Source organism: Pangasianodon hypophthalmus, chromosome 17 (genome assembly GCF_027358585.1).
Source record: "Pangasianodon hypophthalmus isolate fPanHyp1 chromosome 17, fPanHyp1.pri, whole genome shotgun sequence".
NCBI classification, from domain to species: Eukaryota; Metazoa; Chordata; class Actinopteri; order Siluriformes; family Pangasiidae; genus Pangasianodon; species Pangasianodon hypophthalmus.
This window is the reverse complement of record NC_069726.1, coordinates 16,199,429-16,220,609: the sequence shown is the minus strand read 5'-3', so window position 1 is coordinate 16,220,609 and position 21,181 is coordinate 16,199,429. Positions and strand designations below refer to the sequence as shown.

At 37.1% G+C, this 21,181-nt stretch overlaps 1 protein-coding gene and 1 long non-coding RNA gene across 10 annotated transcripts in view; both read right to left on the bottom strand.

The window, feature by feature from the left end:
- The window catches only part of nrg1 (neuregulin 1), an 82,052-nt gene that overhangs the window by 39,861 nt on the left and 21,010 nt on the right, over positions 1 to 21,181 (bottom strand). The window contains exon 1 of one of the 9 annotated variants that reach the window (XM_026941814.3): positions 4,531 to 4,792. The exons of the other annotated variants lie outside the window; for them this stretch is intronic. Coding sequence (XP_026797615.1) covers positions 4,531 to 4,612 — 82 coding nt within the window. The 5' untranslated portion in view covers positions 4,613 to 4,792. Of the gene's footprint in view, positions 1 to 4,530; positions 4,793 to 21,181 lie in introns of those variants that run through there. 9 annotated transcript variants of the gene reach the window in all.
- LOC128320886 (uncharacterized) lies at positions 5,185 to 5,794 on the bottom strand. Its single transcript, XR_008304483.1, has 2 exons — positions 5,422 to 5,794; positions 5,185 to 5,312 (listed from the first exon to the last, which is right to left on the bottom strand). It is a non-coding gene; the product is annotated as an uncharacterized LOC128320886 (long non-coding RNA).

The following is a 21,181-nucleotide window of genomic DNA, read 5'->3' as shown; positions in this document are numbered from 1 at the left end:
GGTAGTATTAATTAATGGTATGTATTAATTAATGAAAATGTTTTTGCAATACCTTCATCAATAGTATTTATCCTTTATATATTAAAAATGTCTGAAAGAATTGGCGATGTAGTGGCACAATGATAGACCAAATCAGCCTTACGTCACAGATACAAGACTTACTTCTGGGTGGAAAACAATATTGTTATACCAATGCTCTAGTATCAAAATTATTTAACCCAGATATTGGTAACGCTTTCAACGACCTTCCAAATAAATCAAAATAATTTGATATTGTGTACCTCTGAATATTCACAGTTTGAGAAACAAGAAGCCCATAATGTTATTTTTGTTGCTATTAGCAAACCTGTACTAAAGCTGATATTGTTCAGGTTGGCTTATTTTTAGAAACTGTTTTTCCCGCACCGATCACATCACGATTACCAGGACCACATGTTTCCATTTACACATCCGAGTTTTCTGTCATGACGGCACCAAAAAACCGAAACCTACCCCATGAATGCGAGCCCAAACAGATCTTGTTTTTATATTGTTGTACTGTAGATTAATGGTAGTGATTTTCTTAATATTTTATTTAAGTCTCTTATGCTCATATTTACCACTACCTAAAACAAGCTACACAGCCCTCATTTAAGAACTAGAAAAGTGAACAAATATATTTGAAAAGGATGACTTCAGCAACTGGTGACTTGCTAAAAGCCATAGCTGTAGTATAATCAGTAATGTGAAAAATATTGCGATATGTTCTTTTGGTCATATCGCCCAGCCATACTCCCAGACATCCGGTCTCCTTGATTATTCTCTGGGCAGGTCCATAATTACACAAAGCACTGTGCAAGCCAGAACTCACAATACCTGAATATACCTGAATAGACAAAGTTCAAGGAAATATTGCAGGTTTCCCCCGGATATCATCATACCGGTTTTACTTATGCGTTAAAAAAAAAAAAAAAAAAACAGGTTCGTGACAGTTGTTACTTTCATTTGCAATTACCTTCCAGAGGTGCCCAACCCAAACCTTCACTCTTATTCATAAAAAAGCCTAAATGATAAGAGAGTGAATTCCATAGGTAAGTAAGGTGTAAGGTTAAAGCTATCTGAACTTGTAACTATCCTGAAATTCTCAAGACAATGCCATTCATTCATTTAAACTGACATCATTAAGAATTTGGCAAATTCAGATTACAGTGATATGGTGTACATATTTTCGTGCGCGTGTGTACAGTCAATATAGTGAAAGCAGATGTGTTTCTTTGCTGTACTAATCTGTACAGGAGCATGTAAAAGCTCAAGAAAGTAAACATACAATATATGTAATACCCAAAAAAGATAGCAGGCACAACATCTGTGTAATACGTAAATCACACAACCAATCAATACCAAGGAACACTCAACTTCATCAATCTGACATTTATAGCTGAACTACTGAGCAATAGTGCTTCAATACTGGTCAGTGTCACAGACAGAATACAGATGTCTGCCTTAAGACTTAACAATACTGCCTGAATTTACTGATCTCTTCTTGCCTTAGATGTGTATTGCAGAGTAGGTGGTCCAATCATTTTCATCTACAACACTGTAAAATGAGTCATGTGTCACAGCCATAAAAGCAATATGACAGATAGCTTCATTTACAACTTGTCTTTCTGTAATTCTTTTTTGGTGGACGCAGGCTGCTTCTCCAGCTGTTTCTTTGTGTCATGGAGGAGTCCCCTTCAGGGAAACTCCTACACTGGTTTTTAGGCCACAGAATTTTCACAGACCAGGGTCTGCATTCCAGCCATCATTGCTCTGCTGAGCGAGGAATTCCATGATCTAATACTTAATCCGGCCTTCTTCTGCCTTTAGTCCATGGACTATAGGGACTTGTGAGGAAAAGGGTACATAGTTCCAACTGTTTTTATGACTGCTAAAAGAATCACCTTAATGCTGTAATTGTTTGGAGGCTGTGGGAGTTTAAAGACACTCCTCTTCCAAAGCAGAAAGCCATCGATCCTCCACAATAGTCAAATAACAATATATTTACATTTCTCTAAGCTGTTTAGCAATAGGAAATGACTAATAACCTTGAATTAACTAATTATTTATGCAAGTGTTTATGTAAGTGACTTGTTTATGAAATTAACATCCCGACTGAGATTTTTTTTTATAAACTAACTTTGTTATTGACCAGGTGCCAAACTGTACTTTTCTTTTCTTCGTCACGAACGGGATATGTTTTGTACCTTTAGTATGTATACTTTACCTGGGAAACATGGAAAACTAATTTAGGGTACATAATTGAACCTTAAGGACCACTACTCTAAAAGCTAGTTAAAGGTACACCACATGTACTTGTCTAGGTAAAAGATGTATACTAAAGGTACAAAACATGTTCCCTTGATGGCACCACCCCAGTGATAAGGAAAAGTACAACTTGGCACCTTTATTTCTGAGAGTGTGGCCTGATTGCAAGATCTGCAATCTTACACAGTGCTCAGGTTTGATCTGTTTAATCCCTTTCTTACAGAAATGTCTATTAAACCCTCTGCCAGTCCATTGCTTAAGAGAAGAATAGACTGACAGTAAGAAACACCCGTCAGAGCTTCACAGAGACCACTAGGAAACACATGGCACCTGCCAAACAGAGGCTTTAAATGAGCAGCGCTTACACCAGTGCATGCTGCCTCATGAATGAATATGATCACATTATACTCTGAGAAATTTCAACATCTAACACTTTCAGAGCACAAATATGCCTGTTTCAACACGACTGTATACAATTACATGAGTGAGGAAGTGGTGTGTTATGTGAGAGTGACAGATAAAACAAGATATGGGATTTTAGAAAGGTAGGTGACAGTGTCAGCAGATAAAAAGTGAACAATCCTCAGTGAACATTTTGTGACATAGCAAAGATTAATGTGGTCTAAGGGAATGGGACGGTTTTATAACTACATTCACTTACGGCTAAACTTCTGCAAATGTACTTCTGAGACTGAAACTCTGAGGCCGAAATTTCTGTGACTGAACATCTAAATCTGAAACTTTTGTGACCTTACTTCTAAGACTGAAACTTTGAGACTGTACTTCTGAAACTAAAACTTCTGTGACTGAACATCTGAGACTGTACTTCTGTGACTAAACGGAGCCCATACTTCTGAGTCTGAATCTCTGAGACTAAATCTCTTAGACTGAACTTCTGAGACTGGTACTTCTGAGACTGTACTTCTGTGACTAAACGGAGCCCATACTTCTGAGTCTGAATCTCTGAGACTAAATCTCTTAGACTGAACTTCTGAGACTGGTACTTCTGAGACTGTACTTCTGTGACTAAACGGAGCCCATACTTCTGAGTCTGAATCTCTGAGACTAAATCTCTTAGACTGAACTTCTGAGACTGGTACTTCTGAGACTGTACTTCTGTGACTAAACGGAGCCCATACTTCTGAGTCTGAATCTCTGAGACTAAAGCTCTTAGACTGAACTTCTGAGACTGGTACTTCTGAGACTGTACTTCTGTGACTAAACGGAGCCCATACTTCTGAGTCTGAATCTCTGAGACTAAATCTCTTAGACTGAACTTCTGAGACTAAAACTTCTGTGACTGAACATCTGAGAATGGTACTTCTGAGACTAAACAGAGACCATACTTCTGAGACTGAATCTCTGAGACTGGTACTTCTTTGACTGAATCTCTGAGACTGGTACTTCTTTGACTGAACGGAGACCATACTTCTGAGACTGAACTTCTGAGTCTGAATCTCTGGGACTGAACTTCTGAGACTGAATCTCCGAGACTGCTACTTCTGAGAATGAATCTCAGAGACTGCTACTTCTGTGACTGAACTTCTGAGACTGAATCTCCGAGACTGAACTTCTGAGACTGAATCTCCGAGACTGCTACTTCTGAGACTGAATCTCTGAGACTGCTACTTCTGAGACTGAATCTCCGAGACTGCTACTTCTGATTCTGAATCTTCGAGACTGCTACTTCTGAGACTAAACGGAGACCATACTTCTGAGACTGAATCTCTGAGACTGCTACTTCTGTGACTGAACGGAGACCATACTTCTGAGTTTGAACTTCTGAGACTGGAACTTCTGAGTCTGAAACGTGGCCTCTTTAAAAGACCAGTCACAACTCATTTACCTTTCCCAAAGTCTCTGGTAACTCTTAGGGAATTTATTTACAGAGACTCAAACTGTCAAAATGTCTATTCTAGTCTATTTTGTTTACCAACGTGACTGTTTACTACAACGTGAAAAACGTGACTGTTCCCAGTTCACACGGAAGCGGCAAGAAAACTCACAACACACTGCACCTGTGCTGAGAAACACAGTCGAAAAATTTCAATCTGATATCAGAACCAAACTCCGGGACCGCAGATAAGACATCCACACATCCACACATCCAGACAGCCAGATAAAAAAAAAAAAAAAAAACAACAGAAACGTGATTTCGAAACGTCACACGCGCTGTATTTTGAGTGAGACTCCGTTACCGCCACCACTCCCACACACCTTGCCGAGCTGGAGGAATTTACGCACCTGGAACGTCGCTCTTTTCCTCCTTCTGCCCGCGCCTTCCTCTCCTTTCCCCTTTTCTGCCCTTTTCACCTTTTCCCGACATGTTGAACCGCGTTCTCGTAGCTTCAGTGCTGTCAGGCGAATGGAGTTCAGGTTTAACACGGCTGAAGTGTTTGTTCCTCGCGGTCTGTGCGCGCGCTACTCTCCAGCCAACTGTTGACTAGCCGCCGCCTCCGCGCGCACGTGTTTTACAGCTCGAGCGAGAGGCGGGATTTCAACTTCGACTAAAAGCCCACAGCTCAAATTTCTCTCCAATTCATTCACGTTCTCTACACCTACAACTAAGCTGCTCAAACCTCCTATACACACAGGAACACTAGCAAATGTAAAAACATAACAAATACCAAATATTAGCCACATTAGCCAAACAAACCAACAGAATGTACCATCATATTTATACATTAGACTCACAGCACCCTCTGGAAGAAAGGTACCTTCTCCTTGACTCTGGTGTAGTAAAACCAAAGGCACACCTTTAGTACCTTAATATGTAACTGTAAACCCTTAAAATACATTTAAGGTACATAGTTGGACTTTAAGGACCACTGATTTACTGTAGGAAAGCTTTAGTCTAAAAGCTAGTTACATGTACAAAAAAATGGACCAAGCCCAAAATGTTAAAATATTAAGCTTTTAATGGTCTTAACAACAAATCATTGATCAGAAAATGAGCAACAATTAAACAAATGCTCTCCTGAGAGCTCCTGTGCCACCATTTGCTTGTTTCCTTCTGCTACAGTGAGCTGTTTGGGGAAAAGCAAGAAACAGAGAAATTCACTTATGTAGTCTTCTTGTATGCAAAGGTAAAATCATGATAATGATTAAAAGGTTTGATGTAAAATTCAAACTAACACATGTCTGGCTGGGTGTACAAAATTTTCCATACGTATCATCTGGGATGTTTTTTTTTCTTAGTTTAGTCATTATTTGGTTATCTGCCACACCTGATGCAGTACATCAAGGGCCACAAGGCTTAAACATGTAAAGAAATCAAAGGGAAAAGCTCTCCCATACTAACTTCCTTTATCTATTTGTTCAGTTTTTGCTAATTTCCTGACCAATGATTTGTTGTTAAGACTATTGAAAGCTTAATATTTTGCCATTTTGGGCTTGGCACATTTTTTCCCCAGGAGTGTACACTACATACAACCTTCTCACATTAAAGACACTTATTAAAGACACTTATTAAAGACACTTATTAAAGACACTTATTAAAGCTAACAAAGAGGCAGACGTCATGGTCAAACCCAAGCAGCTAGGAAAAGTAGTTTGCTACCTTTTTTTTCTGAGAGTGTAGCTCCTTATTCCTGAATACTTTCCTCTAAACCAGTTATCGTGTTAAAATGTAGATTTCAAACAACCCAATTTTATTAAACTTGCTGTTAGATTCATGTTGACATTGTTTACACTTGTTCCAAAGTTATGTAGCTTTAGCTTAGGAAGTGAATAACTTCCTATAGGAAAGCCGTTGTGTGACCAGCATACTGTTCAACCTGTTCAGTTCAAGTGGCAAGTCAACTGGCTTTATAGCTATGATGTTTCTATAATTGTTAAAATCATGACTTGATCAGCCCCGTTCTCTGGAGATCATGAGTTCAAACCTGGAAAATGCCACAGCCACAGAGAGCTGGCTAGTGGGTGGGAATTGGCAAGTGACCAATTTGAGGAGAAGGGGAGGCAATAACAACTATAACAGTAGCTCTAGGGTCTCCAGTCCAATCTGAGACTGTCTGTGTGAAGTTTCACGTGTCGTCCCCATGTCTGCGTAGGTTTCCTCCAGATTCCTCCCACCTCCCAAAAACATGCCAGTAGGTGGATTGGCCATGCATGGGTGATATTGATAGCTCCCCGCACACTTATGGTTCCCGGGATAGGCTCCAGATCAACTGCGACTCTGACCAGAATTAAGTGGTTACTGAAGATGAATGAGTGAATGAACTTTAACAATAGTACTCGATCATATTTTGTTTGAATTCATGGCTGCATAATGTATATTATATATATATATATATATATATATATATATATATATATATATATATATATATAAACACTAACCTGTCTATAATCCCAACCCTAATCTTTGTCATTTTTGTTACAAATTTTATTTTGCTAAAAAATAAAAAAAATTAAATAAAATCAATGACTACAAATTGTCCAGGTGCAACAAAGCAGGTCCAGAGTGTTATATATATATTTTAGTGTTGGTAAGCAGTGACATTCAGGTTTTTTTTTTAAGTCTCTTCCCATGAGCACAGCATTTGGTTTTTTTTTAATGGTAGACTTCTAAGCATGGAATCAAAAGGAAACGATGCCTGCAGCTCCTTAACTATTACTCAAGGGTTTTGTCATTTTTTTTTAAGGACTTTATTGGTGCACATCACAGCTCACTGTTGGATGGTTATTCAGAGAGAGCAACAGTGGATTCATAGACAGCAGGAGGGGAGCAACAGTAAATATTCCAGACTGTGGACTAATTCTTTAGAAATCCATTTTTAAAAGTTTTATGTCTTACAAGCTTCTACAGCTCTTCTCTAAGGTCCAGATCTAAAGTTGTGTGGTGGCATAGGTGAAACCCTCACCTGAATTGACTGGACCACCTGACTCCAATTACTCTCTTTTCAAGAGGTTCACTCACCTTCTACCAATGACAGTCACTGTTTAAACCAATAACGCAAATGAGAAGGAAAATTTTGTGTTCTTCGTTAAATAAGAGTATTACTTAACAAAGAACACACAAGGTTGCTATGACAGATGATCAGATCATATTTTAGGGGCCATGATTTACTGTACTGTACCTATGTCAGTCCTACTATAAATCAGTAAACAAAATCAAGTGCCCTTTATGGAAAAAACTACAAGATGCAACTGATAACGTCATCCTTTTCAAAAGACAGGTGCTCCACATATAATTTTATTATCAATAGATCTTAACAGGGACACGTAATTTCCGTTGTTTCCATGTGTTCAACAAAGTAAGACTGCTGAATTAGTTAATTGATAGCATTCTGTTTGTGTTGACAACATGTTGATGAGTCATATTCTTTTTTTGCTTGACTTGCTGCCTGATGAAAAAGACCTTAACAAGGTCAGGTGTGCAATCAGGAACCCAGACTGTTTTACTATACCAACCACTTCTGATCTGATACAAGATAAGGGTGTATTTACTAATATTTCACAAAGTTATTTTATATATATATATATATATATATATATATATATATATATATATATATATACGTAAAATATTAATTATATACTTTTTAAAATTACATTTGTCAATAAAAAAACCCAAAAAAATTCAATATGGGCCATGAGCAGGCAACATAATCTATGTTCTCAGCAATTATGTGCACAGTTCAGTTTTACTCCTCAATCTTTTCATCTGTGCAAGCTGTGGCATGTTAGTCAAAGTCCTGAGAAAAACTTCCTAAATGCATGTGATTCCTAACCCTGATTTAATCTTGTGATTCTGTTTCATTCCGTGGGTGTACAGTGAAACTCAGAGTGCATGTGAAACCCGACGTCACCAGGTAAACTGGAGAACGGACAAACAGGGGGAGGGGGGTTAATGAAAGGTGGGACAGGGGAGATCACAAATTCTTTTCTGAAGAACATTCTACCTTCCTTGACTGATGCGTCACAAAGGAACATGCACAGTCGATTTCAGGGTGAGCCAAGCCTTTGGAATGTGGTGCCTTCGAAAGGGCGCATGGGACACACACAGCAGCAGAGATGGGCTCAGCCGTGAAGGGCAACGGAGCATGTGTTAACAAAACCAGAGGTTGGTTTCCTCCCGTAGCTTACAAAGAGACTGCAGGTTATGTGGGAGGAAAGTTTTCTGAAGGACATTAAAGGGATTAATGAAGCAAAACGTTACACTAAAATTTAAAAGAATAAATACTGAAATATTAACTCTGTACCTGGGGCATAGCAATATTAAAACAAAAATATTTATTGCATATGTTGCTGTGTTGCACTTATTGATAAAACTGTTATTACAAGCAAGTGTATCTTTTTCTTTTTCATTTTTTAAAAAAAAATTCTACCTAGCCCGAGCTGGGCTAGAGCACTGGTCAACACATGGTCAAAGCGAGCGAGCAGAGAGCACCATTACTTGTTTTTTTTTTTTTTAATCCGAAAAAAGTCAGCTAAATGTGTGTTTAAAATTTTTGAATGTGTAGTTTTGTTTTTTCTAATTGCAGTAACTGTCATTTAGTTTTAATGTTAATAATTGATGCACAGATGCTCACTGTTAAGAGTCTTCCTAATAATAATACTAAGTAATAATAGCAATTATGCATTATTGTCATTAACCAAATATGTTACTGTACTACAGTATAAATACTAAATTACTATAAATGTCAACTTGACTTCCTTGTCAGGGCAGTTGGACACTTGACCTCTGTTCTGACTGGATAAACAGTATGGTTTATCTATATTAAGACACATTATACTCTTTGAAATAATATATTTTTCAGTGCCAGCACTTCAGCACAGCTGACATAGTTTGACTGGTGCAGTTTTTCTTCAAGTCTTTCAAAAATAATTTTAATACCATAATGATGAAACTATTTGACTAATGGCTAAATTTTGTAAATAATTTTTAGATATCCAGTATGAAAATATCATTATAAGAGATCAAATTAACTAGCTAACTGCAACTAGGTTAGCAAAGTTATGATAGTATTGAGAACTGTACATTAGCACCATTAGTGCTGGATTGAAATTGATGATTAAATTGTTATTTTTACTGTACACAAACTGATTGTGTACACTTTTTTTGACTTAAGATTCCTTTCAGAAATCCTATCAGGTTAACTCATTTTATCTAGATGGCTAGTATTAGCTACCAGTGAAGATTGCAGTGAGTTATGTTAACAGCTGAAATCAACAAATTCATTGAACTAGGTTAGCGAATCTTAAAGTACCTTTCACACTTTCTAAATATGCTCCATTCTCAAATCAAATTCTCAAGACAATAAGCTGCTATGAAACATTTACATTTAAACATTTAAAATTATTCAAGGAATGAAAATTGAAGTAATCAAATGAATTTGAATGAAGAATCAAAGTATATTAAACTTCCTATAAATATTTTCTCAACATAAAACCACATTATGTTAGGCTAGCATTAGACAAATCACCAGGCCTGTTTGTTGTTAGCCAGCCAGCAAGTTTTAAACAGGGAATTTGCTAACTCTGTTTACAACATGCAACATTGCATTTAGACATATCTTAACAATAATAACCCCTGGTAAATTATTATGACCATTATGATCATATCTGCAGCATAGGGAGCACAAACAGTAAATTTCCATAGCCTTCGTGTGGACATGTCCTTATTAATACAAACACAGCTACTACTGAATCAACTGGATCTGCTACTGGACATAAACAGTGCTTTTCCGTATGTATCGCAGTTAAGTAACTCAAAAGAGAAAGCCACTAAACAGGGAAATGACTAAAATCCAAAACAGAGCAATCATTCTGTTAAAAGATGTCATGGGAAAAAACCACATTGCTCTTATAGCTTAATAAGAAATGTAGGTATGCAGAGGACAAGTGTGAGTTGCTCATTGCCGTCATTTCCTTTGAACAATAAATGAACATGATGCGTAAATGGTGACTCTTGTTCATCTACGCTGAGACTTCTCATACAAACAATTTATAGCAATGAGTTCAGGGCACTTAACAATCCTGAAGTTTCCAAAGGACTTCGGAGAAATTGCAGGCTTTTTAAGCAATGCAGATGATCCAAAACAGTCGCCTACATGTGAGGACAACATCACATCCTGATTAAAAAAAATAAATAAATAAAAAATACAAGACTTAATTGATTACTGAATGTATTTCTTTTTTCTTTTTTCTTTTTTTTTTTTTTAGGTTCTCTCAAATGTGCTGTAATTCAAAATTTACATCCCAAGGTCTCAAAAACAGCAAAAGATAGAATCTCTTTGTCACAAGGTTAACCAGATTTCCAAACATTTATTTTTAGTCAAAACTCAATTTTTGTGGGGCAGATGTTTTAACAACTATGAATCTAACAACTTATACTGTGTAAATTAGCCACTGATTGATTCATTTTCATACTGTAGCTTCTTTGAAATAGTCTAAGTGTATTTTCAGTTTATTTTTTCCCCCCAAGTAGCTAGGAAGGGCTTTCATACTAATCCATCTATATGTGAAGCTTGTTTGAACTTGAATAGATCAAATGAGCCGTAACTTTGCCTGACTACTTGCATTTTTTTTTTGGCTTCTACCTGAACCTCTTAAGTCCACTGACTTGGACCAGGCAGAAACCAGTTTCCCAAAAGCATTAAAGAAACCTGCAAGATTACACATTGTTGAAAATAGCAAGCTTCAATGTCATGCTCCTTTCCATTTAAACTTGAATCATTACTGGCAAAACTGTTTTCTTAGAATCTGTATCGAGATTAACTGATCTTATTTTAAGATAATGGAGAACACTGATAGACCAATTAGGGATTTAGGTACAATGACAGTCTACCAGTAGTTTAAATGGTTGAAATAGGGGGTTGAGGGATAACTACATTACCTCTACTAATAATAATAATAATACTTTTTGTGTATTTAGCCAAATTTTGCTTTACTCAAATTCTCAGAAAGTGTCCTAATACCCATTTTACAAGGAAAGTCAAGCTAAAAATAATATTAACATGGAAGATATCAAAAATCATGCCGTGCAAACAAAAAAAAAACCCTAATAATCTAATACCCAAAAATCATGAAACAGTTTGTTAGCTACTTAGACTATGAATCACTGTGACATAGCATAAATAATTATTTAAGCAATTTCCAGTTATCATTTCATTATTATTAACTCGGTTTTACCATTTTCAACTTGATCACTTGTCATTTAAGTTTCAAAATTACATTTGCTCATATGGCTGACACTTTTATCAAAACCAACTCACAATTGAGACAAGATAAAACTGAGCAGTTAAGGGTTTTGCTCAAGAACACAACCATAACAGCAGTGGGATTTGAACTTACTACTTTCTGATTAGGATGCCAAAACCTTCACTACTGAGCCATCAAATCCCCAATTTGGTTAACATCTTTTACTACTGTTAAAGCTATTTATCATACCTGTTTTATTAATCTCATTGCAGTTTTCTAAGTTTAAACATTTCTAAAAGTTATTGATAATAGATGTCTTAAATGATACACAACATTCATCTAAAGGGGATGGGAAAAGTGGTGGCAGTTTCACTAGGGTGCTAATTTATGCCATTTTGAAAATTGGGAGCAATCGCATTTCCTTCCATTACACCTCATGTTGAGTCCTGAGGTGTGTGAGTCAGATGTGAATCAGGGTGCAGACTTAAAGACCCTTATAACTTTATTTTTTTGAGACTACACTGTGACTTTAATTGTTGTTTTAACACCCCTATAACTGTTGACTTTAACACCCCTTAAAGTTACTAAAAGAAATAATCTCACCTTTTTAAGGGACAACTAGAGGAGCAGGGTTTGGACAAATGTATTATTTATTTACTTATTTATTTGTTAGTAGCAATCTGAAGGTGATAATGCTGTAATATTATGAAGAACTACAGTATGTACTTTCCATCTTTTCATCTACAGTCTATATGCATTGGATGACGGTACATTTTATGGGTCACTACAGGATGAGCCAAGTTCTGATTAGTCACCAATGTTGTTTTGTCGGAAAGATACACCAGCTTTGATAAAGTAAATATTTTTCCCAACTTTTCAGACCACGAGTAGGAGTTGAACCCGATGAACATCTTTTCGCAGGTGTATGTTTTTATTCCCATAAAAGGTCATTCCAACTAAAAACGAATGACAAAAACCACAATTAAAGTTGGGTTTTGTAAATATTATGAGTAATGGAGGATAGCATTAAACATGCACTTTTGCTTCGCTGTGTTCAAGCATTTATTCGGATGAACAGAGTAGACCGCCAAATCATCAAAGCCATTTTTTTTCACACAAAAAGCCAGATGTTGTCTATGTCGTGTGTACTCAGTGTGATGGAGTGTTTTCATGAAATGCTGGCGAAAGTGAAGTTGTTCTAAACTGTTTATTAAACACAGTATAGTCTGAGGAAAAGTCCACTCAGCAAAGTGTAGAACATATGGATCTGTAGGGAGACTTACAATGTGCACATACACATGTACAGGGCCCCTTAAGTCCAAATCTAAATCTCCAAATATGCCAAGACAAGACCTGTAGATTTGAAGAACTTTAGTAAAAGCTTGAGGACAGAACAGATATGAAAGTTTCTGTGTTGGAGAATTCAATTTCACAGTGTGCAGATCAGAAATGATCATGCACTTTCAAGATTCGAGGTAACAGTAATACTATTCTTTTAAATGGAAATTCACATGTTGCATTTCTGAAGTCAGCAGGTATACCCTCATCCGCATGGCTCCTAAGCATAAGATTTAATGAAGCAGAAACCAAAAGCATGCAGGCCCGGTACTATTTAATCTCCAGGTACTGGCTTTCACGTGCTTTCTACCGCTCCACTAAATTCTAATGGCGGGATTATGATAATTGGCAGAATTAATTCAGTCATCACCCTTTCTACTCTACACTTGTCTGTCATGATGGATATATTCTCTTATTTTATGCTGACCGACAAAATATTCTCTTATTTTATGCCAAGTCATTTACTGAATAGTCAAACATAATAAGAGAGTGTCCCATCAGATAGGATAAATCTACAAAAATAAACAATTTGGTGAATCACAGAGCAATGAGCGTAAGCAGAGATGAATCCTCTGTTTGTGGTATACTGATGATCATATCCTTTAACCCGAAGAACAAACATACATTTTTATCTTGTGTCAGTTGCCAACGAATTGGAAGTTCATCATGAGCAATTTGTATATTAACGGAAGAGCTTTTACACTGACCTGACCTTACGTATTTTTACATGATATCTACATGATCATTGAATAAACAGTAAATATTTAAACTTGGAAAGTACCATAAGAACAAGTATAATGTGTTTAGAACTGGATAATCCATATAAATAAACTTGAAATGAAAGAATTTTGGATATTTCTAACCAGTGAGTGAGCAAAAATACTTTGAGTGATTTCCATTCAGTAATGCTACGTTAGAGGCTTTTCAGATTTTATTACAGATTTAATGCCAAAACAACATCATGAATCCGGCAGAGCAATTATAGTGTGAGAGACAACTTGAACGGATCATAAAGTAGGCATCTGCTGAATTTCTCCATTAGTAGCCCCCAAATTTATTGCCTGCTCTCTGGCAATTTCAGAAGGTTTGGGTTTCTAATATGTTTAATGGAAAAGACTGTTCCTTATCTGCCCGGAAATTTATCATTGCATCCTGCATTGTTAATAAGTCAGCACTTATTAACAATTAGACACACACAAGTGACCTCAGGTGCACTAGGATAAAACACTTAAAGTACACACAACACTTATTTACTTTATATAGACATTTAGTATAGAGATTAAGTAGATAAATCTAAACTCAGATAAACTCATTACATACTGAAGCAAAATTATCTTCAAGATCGATATGCTAATCATACAGAGCTGCCCTAGATACAGGATGCGTGCATTACCTGGATATGAGTGTCAGGTACTCCAGTGCTCATCTGCAAATAATATAGAGCAGGCCAATAATAGCCTGAGATGAGGCGATAGATAAATTACATCAGAACAATCACATTAGTTACAAAAGTAGTTATTAACATTTTAAGGTTTTTTAAATAAATATCCAGTTGGACAAATCATATTAGTGGAAAAAGTTCAATCACGATATCTTTTTGTGGGACAGATTTAAGTACAAACAGGCTGTAGGCAGTGTATCTGTGTATGTTGTGTATATTGGAAACTAATCTTCTTGAGTAAACGACTGCTGTAAGGAGAAAAGTTCTCCATTATTTCATCCTGTTGACAATGACGCAGTGTACAAGCTCAAGCTCGAGGCCAATAAGACCATTTTGACCCGAGAGGTTCATTCTGTCTTAGACAGAGGCACAGCTGAAAAGGTAGTACGCACAGTTCTACTCAAAAGGTTCTGCTCAATATACTTTCTGATTCAGAAGGACACAGATGCTTTTTGAGATTCCAATCTGAAGTTCTACCTTTTCCACTTTTTCGACATGTATGCACTCAGTCCTGTCTCCTCTGATAGCGTCTGAGAGTCATCAGGATACTTCTGGCTCCTTTGCATGCCAACAAAAGAGCAGGCTATTCGTGAAAGCCTTCCTCCTCACCCACCCCTCTTGTTGCACTGGCCGACAACTGTCCCCACCATCTACTATACACCTTTCCTCCTCTTCCCACATTGCACAGAATCTAGCAACTCGGCCCCCTCCTTGTAGCTTCAAAATGGCTGGCAAGGACTAGGTTCCCACTGCTACATTCCCTTGAGGTCGGAGCACCCTGGATGCTTCCTCCCTGGACAGATCTGTTGTCCCAATCCATCAGAAGGATTTGGCACCCCCAGCCAGGTCACGTATGTCGGTGTAAGCTGTTCCACGAATGGTGTTCGCTGCTCAATTGGATACCACAATACCTTTATTTAGGAATAGCTTCACGGCAGAAAGTTGCTGTCTACACTAAAACTGTTTGTGGCAGCCATTGGGGTGCATCACAGCAACATGGATGGCAACTTTTGACAACCTTACTGAAAGCCTTTTCCTCTAGAATTCCCCAAGAGCCCAGCATGAGATCTACTGCTTGTTCTGGAGTCCCTAACCCTTGCTTATGAGCTTATTCAAGATTCCGAAATGAATGGGGTGTCTCTAAGACGGCCTTATTGCAATCACTTCAGCAAAGAGTGAGAGCAAGAGTGGGAGAGCTGCATGCTTTGTCAATAAGCTCACTTTGCATGTGGTGGTCAAGTCAAGTCAAGTGGCTTTATTGTCATTTCAACCATATACAGCTAGTTAGTACACAGTAAAACGAAACAACGTTCCTTCAGGACCATGGTGCTACAGAAAACAACACAGAACTACAAGAGACTACATATTTCTTTACATAAGGTGCACATGCAGACGTGTAGAGAGCACAAGACAGTACAACGACTACCAAAACAGGACAATAGGCACAATAAGATACAGTGCAGCACCGACTAGTACAGGTGGTGAACTTGGAGTGACTTTGTGGTTAAACCTGGGGATTCTGGCCTTCGATTGACCTTGCAGCATTCCATAAAACTGACATGCAGCACATTCATTGTGCACCTTACGATACCACTTAGACCCTTAGACTGAATGGTGGAAAGACATGAAGGGCTCTCTGCTCTAAACAAAGCCTGGCCCACTGGGAGGTGGACGTCACCACCATGGTGTAAAAGTGAGCCCATACCATAACATCCCACTCTGTAAGGAGCATCTCCTCCTCATGGCCGTTACTCCAGGTGTGCCATGCCAGGAGGTTTGCACTGCTGCTACCTGGGCATCACCGTGCACCTTCTCCTGGTTCTACAGAGTTAATGTCAGTGCCCTACTAGTGTGAGTCTGGATTTCTGTAAAGTTTGAATTGAATTAATGTACAAAGTGCCCTTTACACAGTATTTCAGTGAAAGGTGTGCATATTATTAAAATCAGCTTGTGCCATTTAATTTTTTTTTTAAGCAAAAACTACTAGCAAGCTTCCTATCCATTTTTCCATGAATAAATTTCATAAATCCAATTGTGCATGTTTCAAATGCTATAAAGGCAAATTATGGGAATGTTTGCATGTGCTGTAAACGAATGTAGACACTTTCCAACATTTTTGGTGCGTGTGAGGATGTAATTTCGAATTCAAAAGTAAATTAGGGCATGAATTGTAGTTTACAGTTTCCAAGTACCTTTACTCCATGTGTTTTCTGTCCTTTAAGTGATGATGTACAGCTGACTATAAAAGTTCCAAGAAGTTAAAAATGAAATGTGGGTGTATCCTGCAACAAGACAACAATCCCAAACATAAAATAAATTTTGCTCTATGAAAAGGTTGGAAGCATTTATCAAGGCGAAGAGTAGACATACATACAACAAAACATACACACTTTTTTTTTTTTTTTTTTACATGATATAAAGAAACATCCGTGAAACCGAACACAGTAAATATCTTGTAGCTATAAATTACATTCATATATTGCGGACTCTGTCAGCATGTATTTAAAATCCTTTAGATTTTATTTACTTCCTAAAAAGTCTGTCACAGCCACCAACTGAAAACTATCTAGTTAGTTTAACAAGCAAAATGATTTAAAATGAACCTAAAATGATTTTGTGTGTGACCGTACATGCCCTCACGAAACATAGGCAAGTAGAACATAAACACCATAGAAAGCCAAACAGATTAGAGCCCACCACCTGCACAATCTCACCAGGAGATGGCAAAGTGTATGTCACAGCATGAGGAGGAGGCGGAATGGTTACTTACAACAGGATGTGTTCGCCAAACAAACCCACTCACCCCAGGAAAGTACTAAAGCTTTGACTCGTCCACCCATCCTAGCACTTATATCCTGAATCAGTGAATAAACAGTAAATAAAAGTCACCAACAATACAAACAGTATAGAAGGAAAAATATGTTGGATGTGTTGTCACTGAAGTACAGTTCAACTGTTCACCCAGAAAAGCAGCAGCTCAGGATATGCATAAACATTCAGATTTTATAGAATGAAACAAGCTCTTTTACTAGCTTGTCCTGACCAAAAATGTTACCTTTTTTCACCTAAGGACATTTCCACTAACGTCACTGTGGTCTCTAGGCAATATGGAAACCACAACAATAGTTTTGTATTTTATGAATGTAGTTTTATTTATTTTCATGTAGTCTATTATGTAGCCTATTTTTAAAATGCATTAAAAGCACTACTACTACTGTTTTACGTAATATCACCGATGTGTACTATCACCTAACTTGACATTAATAATCATTTAGAAGATTTTGGTTAGCAGAATTGGCGATGTTCTTTCTTGCTAAACCATGAAAAAATGATGCAGGCTACAATGCAATGCAAGGCATTATATTATACCTAATTATGTAATTATTATATTATTGTTAATCAAATGTACTTGCAATATGTATAATGCTAACGAAAATCACAATTCACTAAGTATTTCTATCAATATCACAGCCATTGTATTTAATACCATTTTTAGCCCAGTACAATACACAGGTCCATGGAAAAAGTCCATTGCTGACATAAAGGGCATGATCCTGCTGCAGAAAGACAGCAAGCAAAACAACAGATTAAAGCCATTCAGTGAGGCCGCCCTGCTCCAATTTCCTTGTTTTTAAAAATAGCTCAATGCTTATCTTAAAAAACAATTACAATTTCCATGTGCTTCTGTGAATTAACAGTGTCAAAGTCTGCCACTGTGCTCTATAGCAATGTACAATTTTAGTGACACTGATTTGGTTGTGAATGATGAAGATCCATATAAACCATAATATATAATAAGAGCCATATAAATAGTAGAGTAGAGTAATAGTGCTATTACTATGATCATGCCAGTCATGCCATGTTTTTTATATGGTTTAATACATCATGATTTATGAGAGCATGTTACTGCTTCGTTACATAGCCAGACATTAAAACATACTGTATGAATAAGTACATGTATAAACTGAAACGTCAGATCTGAACTCCACAAAGATGCCCTGTCAAGACCCCAAACCCAGAACTTCTTAATAAGAGGTAAAACAGTTGTGCACAGAGGAACAAGTGACTGGTTGACACCATTGGTAATTTTGGTTTTAAAACAACATATTCTCAACACGGGGGACAGATACTAGACATGGGACACTTGATACCAATGAGGCAAAAGTTTCAGATCACTGATATTTTGAAAAACTACTTTGAGGTGTGGTCCAAACGCACATGTTACTGATACCAATGCTTCTACACATGATTGTTAAAAAGTGATTCAAATGCATCCCAAATCCAGGCCAACCCAAGGTCTAATATCTTGTGAACAAGAGGGATGGTGAAAGATCTAACAAATAATTGTCATATACATATTACTGTGGAAGGTTCATACAAGAGACCTCCTTCTCTGGTGTGGAATCATCTTGATTTAGGAGTTAGCAATCCCACTGAACCATTTAAGCTTAGTATGACATGAAACACCACAGTGTAGCTAGGATATAGCCAGGAGTGTTCATGTAGGCTTGTCAAAACCATTAAGCACTTTTCCATAGTCTGTGAAAACATCAGTCTTACATTAAATAATCTATTTACAGTCTTCTGTAAAGATTGTTTAACTATAGGCCTATACATTGTAAAATACACTACAATTGTAGTATTAATAATAGTGAATATAGCAGACACTCATGAATGTTGTTTATACATTTTTTAAATTTATTTTAAATGGTTTATTGTCAAAGTATCTGAGAGTGTTTTCTGTAAGAATATGTGTTTTTTCATTTCTGAAAGATGCTATGGTGATTAGTTGACAATGTAGCTTTAGCCATCACATTGAAAATAGCTGTGAATAAAAATGATGAAAAATAAAGACTGCTGCTCCTTTCTATATTCCTAACCCATAATCCATGTGGAAATGCATAGTCATTAACATATTTACCTTTCCTATGACTATTTTCCTATGACTACTATTCTACCAAGAATGAATTTAAACTAGAATTAGTTTAAACTATGACTAATGTTAATATGAAAGCCCATTACATTTCACTGAAGGGAGAGGTGTCTGACACACAAAGGCTTCAAGCAAAGGGTTTCGCAAACCCTAGTAAAAACAACTTCTGTTCTTACTACATAAACAACTACGTGCAGGTTATGGAACGGTTAAGACCAGGCAGGTCTAGCAGGACAGCCATCTAACAATCCTATAGCAAGGATTTTGCTGAAATATGGGTTTGGAAACAAAATATTACCACAGGTGAATTCCTGGCAACATTTTTTTTACTGATGGATTGCTGGTATGTGTTTTAAATGGCCTGTTTTTGTATACTTCACATTCTATGGATGCAGACACGACAGAGATCTGTTAGTCAGCCAGTGAGGATACATGACTCTTCCATGTCAGTCTGTTTAGAGGTCCAAAGAATGAATCCATTAAGAAAGAAAGAAAGAAAGAAAGAAAGAAATTCAATAAAATTCACAGTTAATTGCTGGTCACATATTTCTGTTTCACTAATATCAATTGGCTTCCATTTAACATTTGCCCATCAGAATGATGTAGTTTCAATTCTAAGAACCCACTCATTCTTAATTAAGTTACAGATCTACGATATATTTAGTGTGTGTGACAGGTCTAGTTAAATAACCATTAATACTATATATTGGTGCTGTTTCCTTGCAGACAGCCTGAAGTTCAGCATCATTACAGGTGCGAATATCACAGACAACCACTTATTCCTTTGAATAAACATTAAACCACAGTTTATTACTAAAAGGTCACCAAGACACCATCAGACGACTGTAGGATACATTTGAATCCCATTAGAAAATCATCAAATATATCCAGAATCAGTGACACCATATCTGTTAAACTATTGCAATCCCTTACAATGTGACATCAACACTAATTAACAATAATAATAACAGTTACAAACCACCAGAAAACGTTAGAAACAAAAAAAAAAAAAAAACTTGTAACTTTTTTTTTCCATGTAGGTGGCGAAGGAGCTGACAACAGTATCAGCCAGTATCAGCCTTTTTATGGGTCTCTACATGCATCATTGTAAGTCTTTTCCAATGTGGAAAAATTGGGGTCACGTTCAATAGGAAAAAGTATAGACAACATGCAGACTCATACCAGCAAGATTCATCTACCAAAAGAGCGAAGAGGCATTATTGATTAATGAATCCATTAAATGAGGTCCACTTAACCACTGGCTCCAAAAGTACATAGTAGATGATTTCAGGGAGATCAAACTGCTGGACTAAGCAGGGAGATAAACTGTAGCACACAGCGCCCTCTCTTGAAACACAGGGTAAAAAAATAATAATAATCTGGACTAAAGAATCAAGAGCAAATAATAGTGATTTCTGATCAGATTTATCATTATCAACTATGTTTGTATTACTGCTGGTTTGTGAGCTGATAAGGTTCATGAATAAGAATAAAAATCAGCTATGGTGCAATAAAAAAATGACTTAGGACTGACATACTTTACATTATGAAATAAAAAACAAATGCTGGCTTTATGTTAAAGATATTTGCTATAGTAAGAATAAAAATGAGTCATCACTATGATTTAGTTGTCTGCTTTTACTGTGCTCACAGTGGCTCAGCGATGAAGCATTCATTCCAGTAAGCATATGCAGCATGTACAAACAGCTGCACACCGTTCACTTAACAACCCCTGTGTGTGTGTGTGTGTGGAGAACACGAGCGAGGCCCTCTGGGGCTCTCAGTTCCTACTAAGCATGACCTTTCCACAGCTGGTGCACACTAAAGGAGAAAACATTTGTTGATAAAAAGGCCCTGTTTTTGACTCAAGAGCCAGCATGAGAGGTTAAGCCAAGCTGACCTTGCTGAACAGGAACTCATCCATTAGATGCTGAGCCTGGACTTATCACAGTCCTGCTGCTGCTGCACCCACCACCTCCGGGCCTGACTCACATGTGCCACACGTGCTCACAGGCATACAGGACATTTCCACAAAG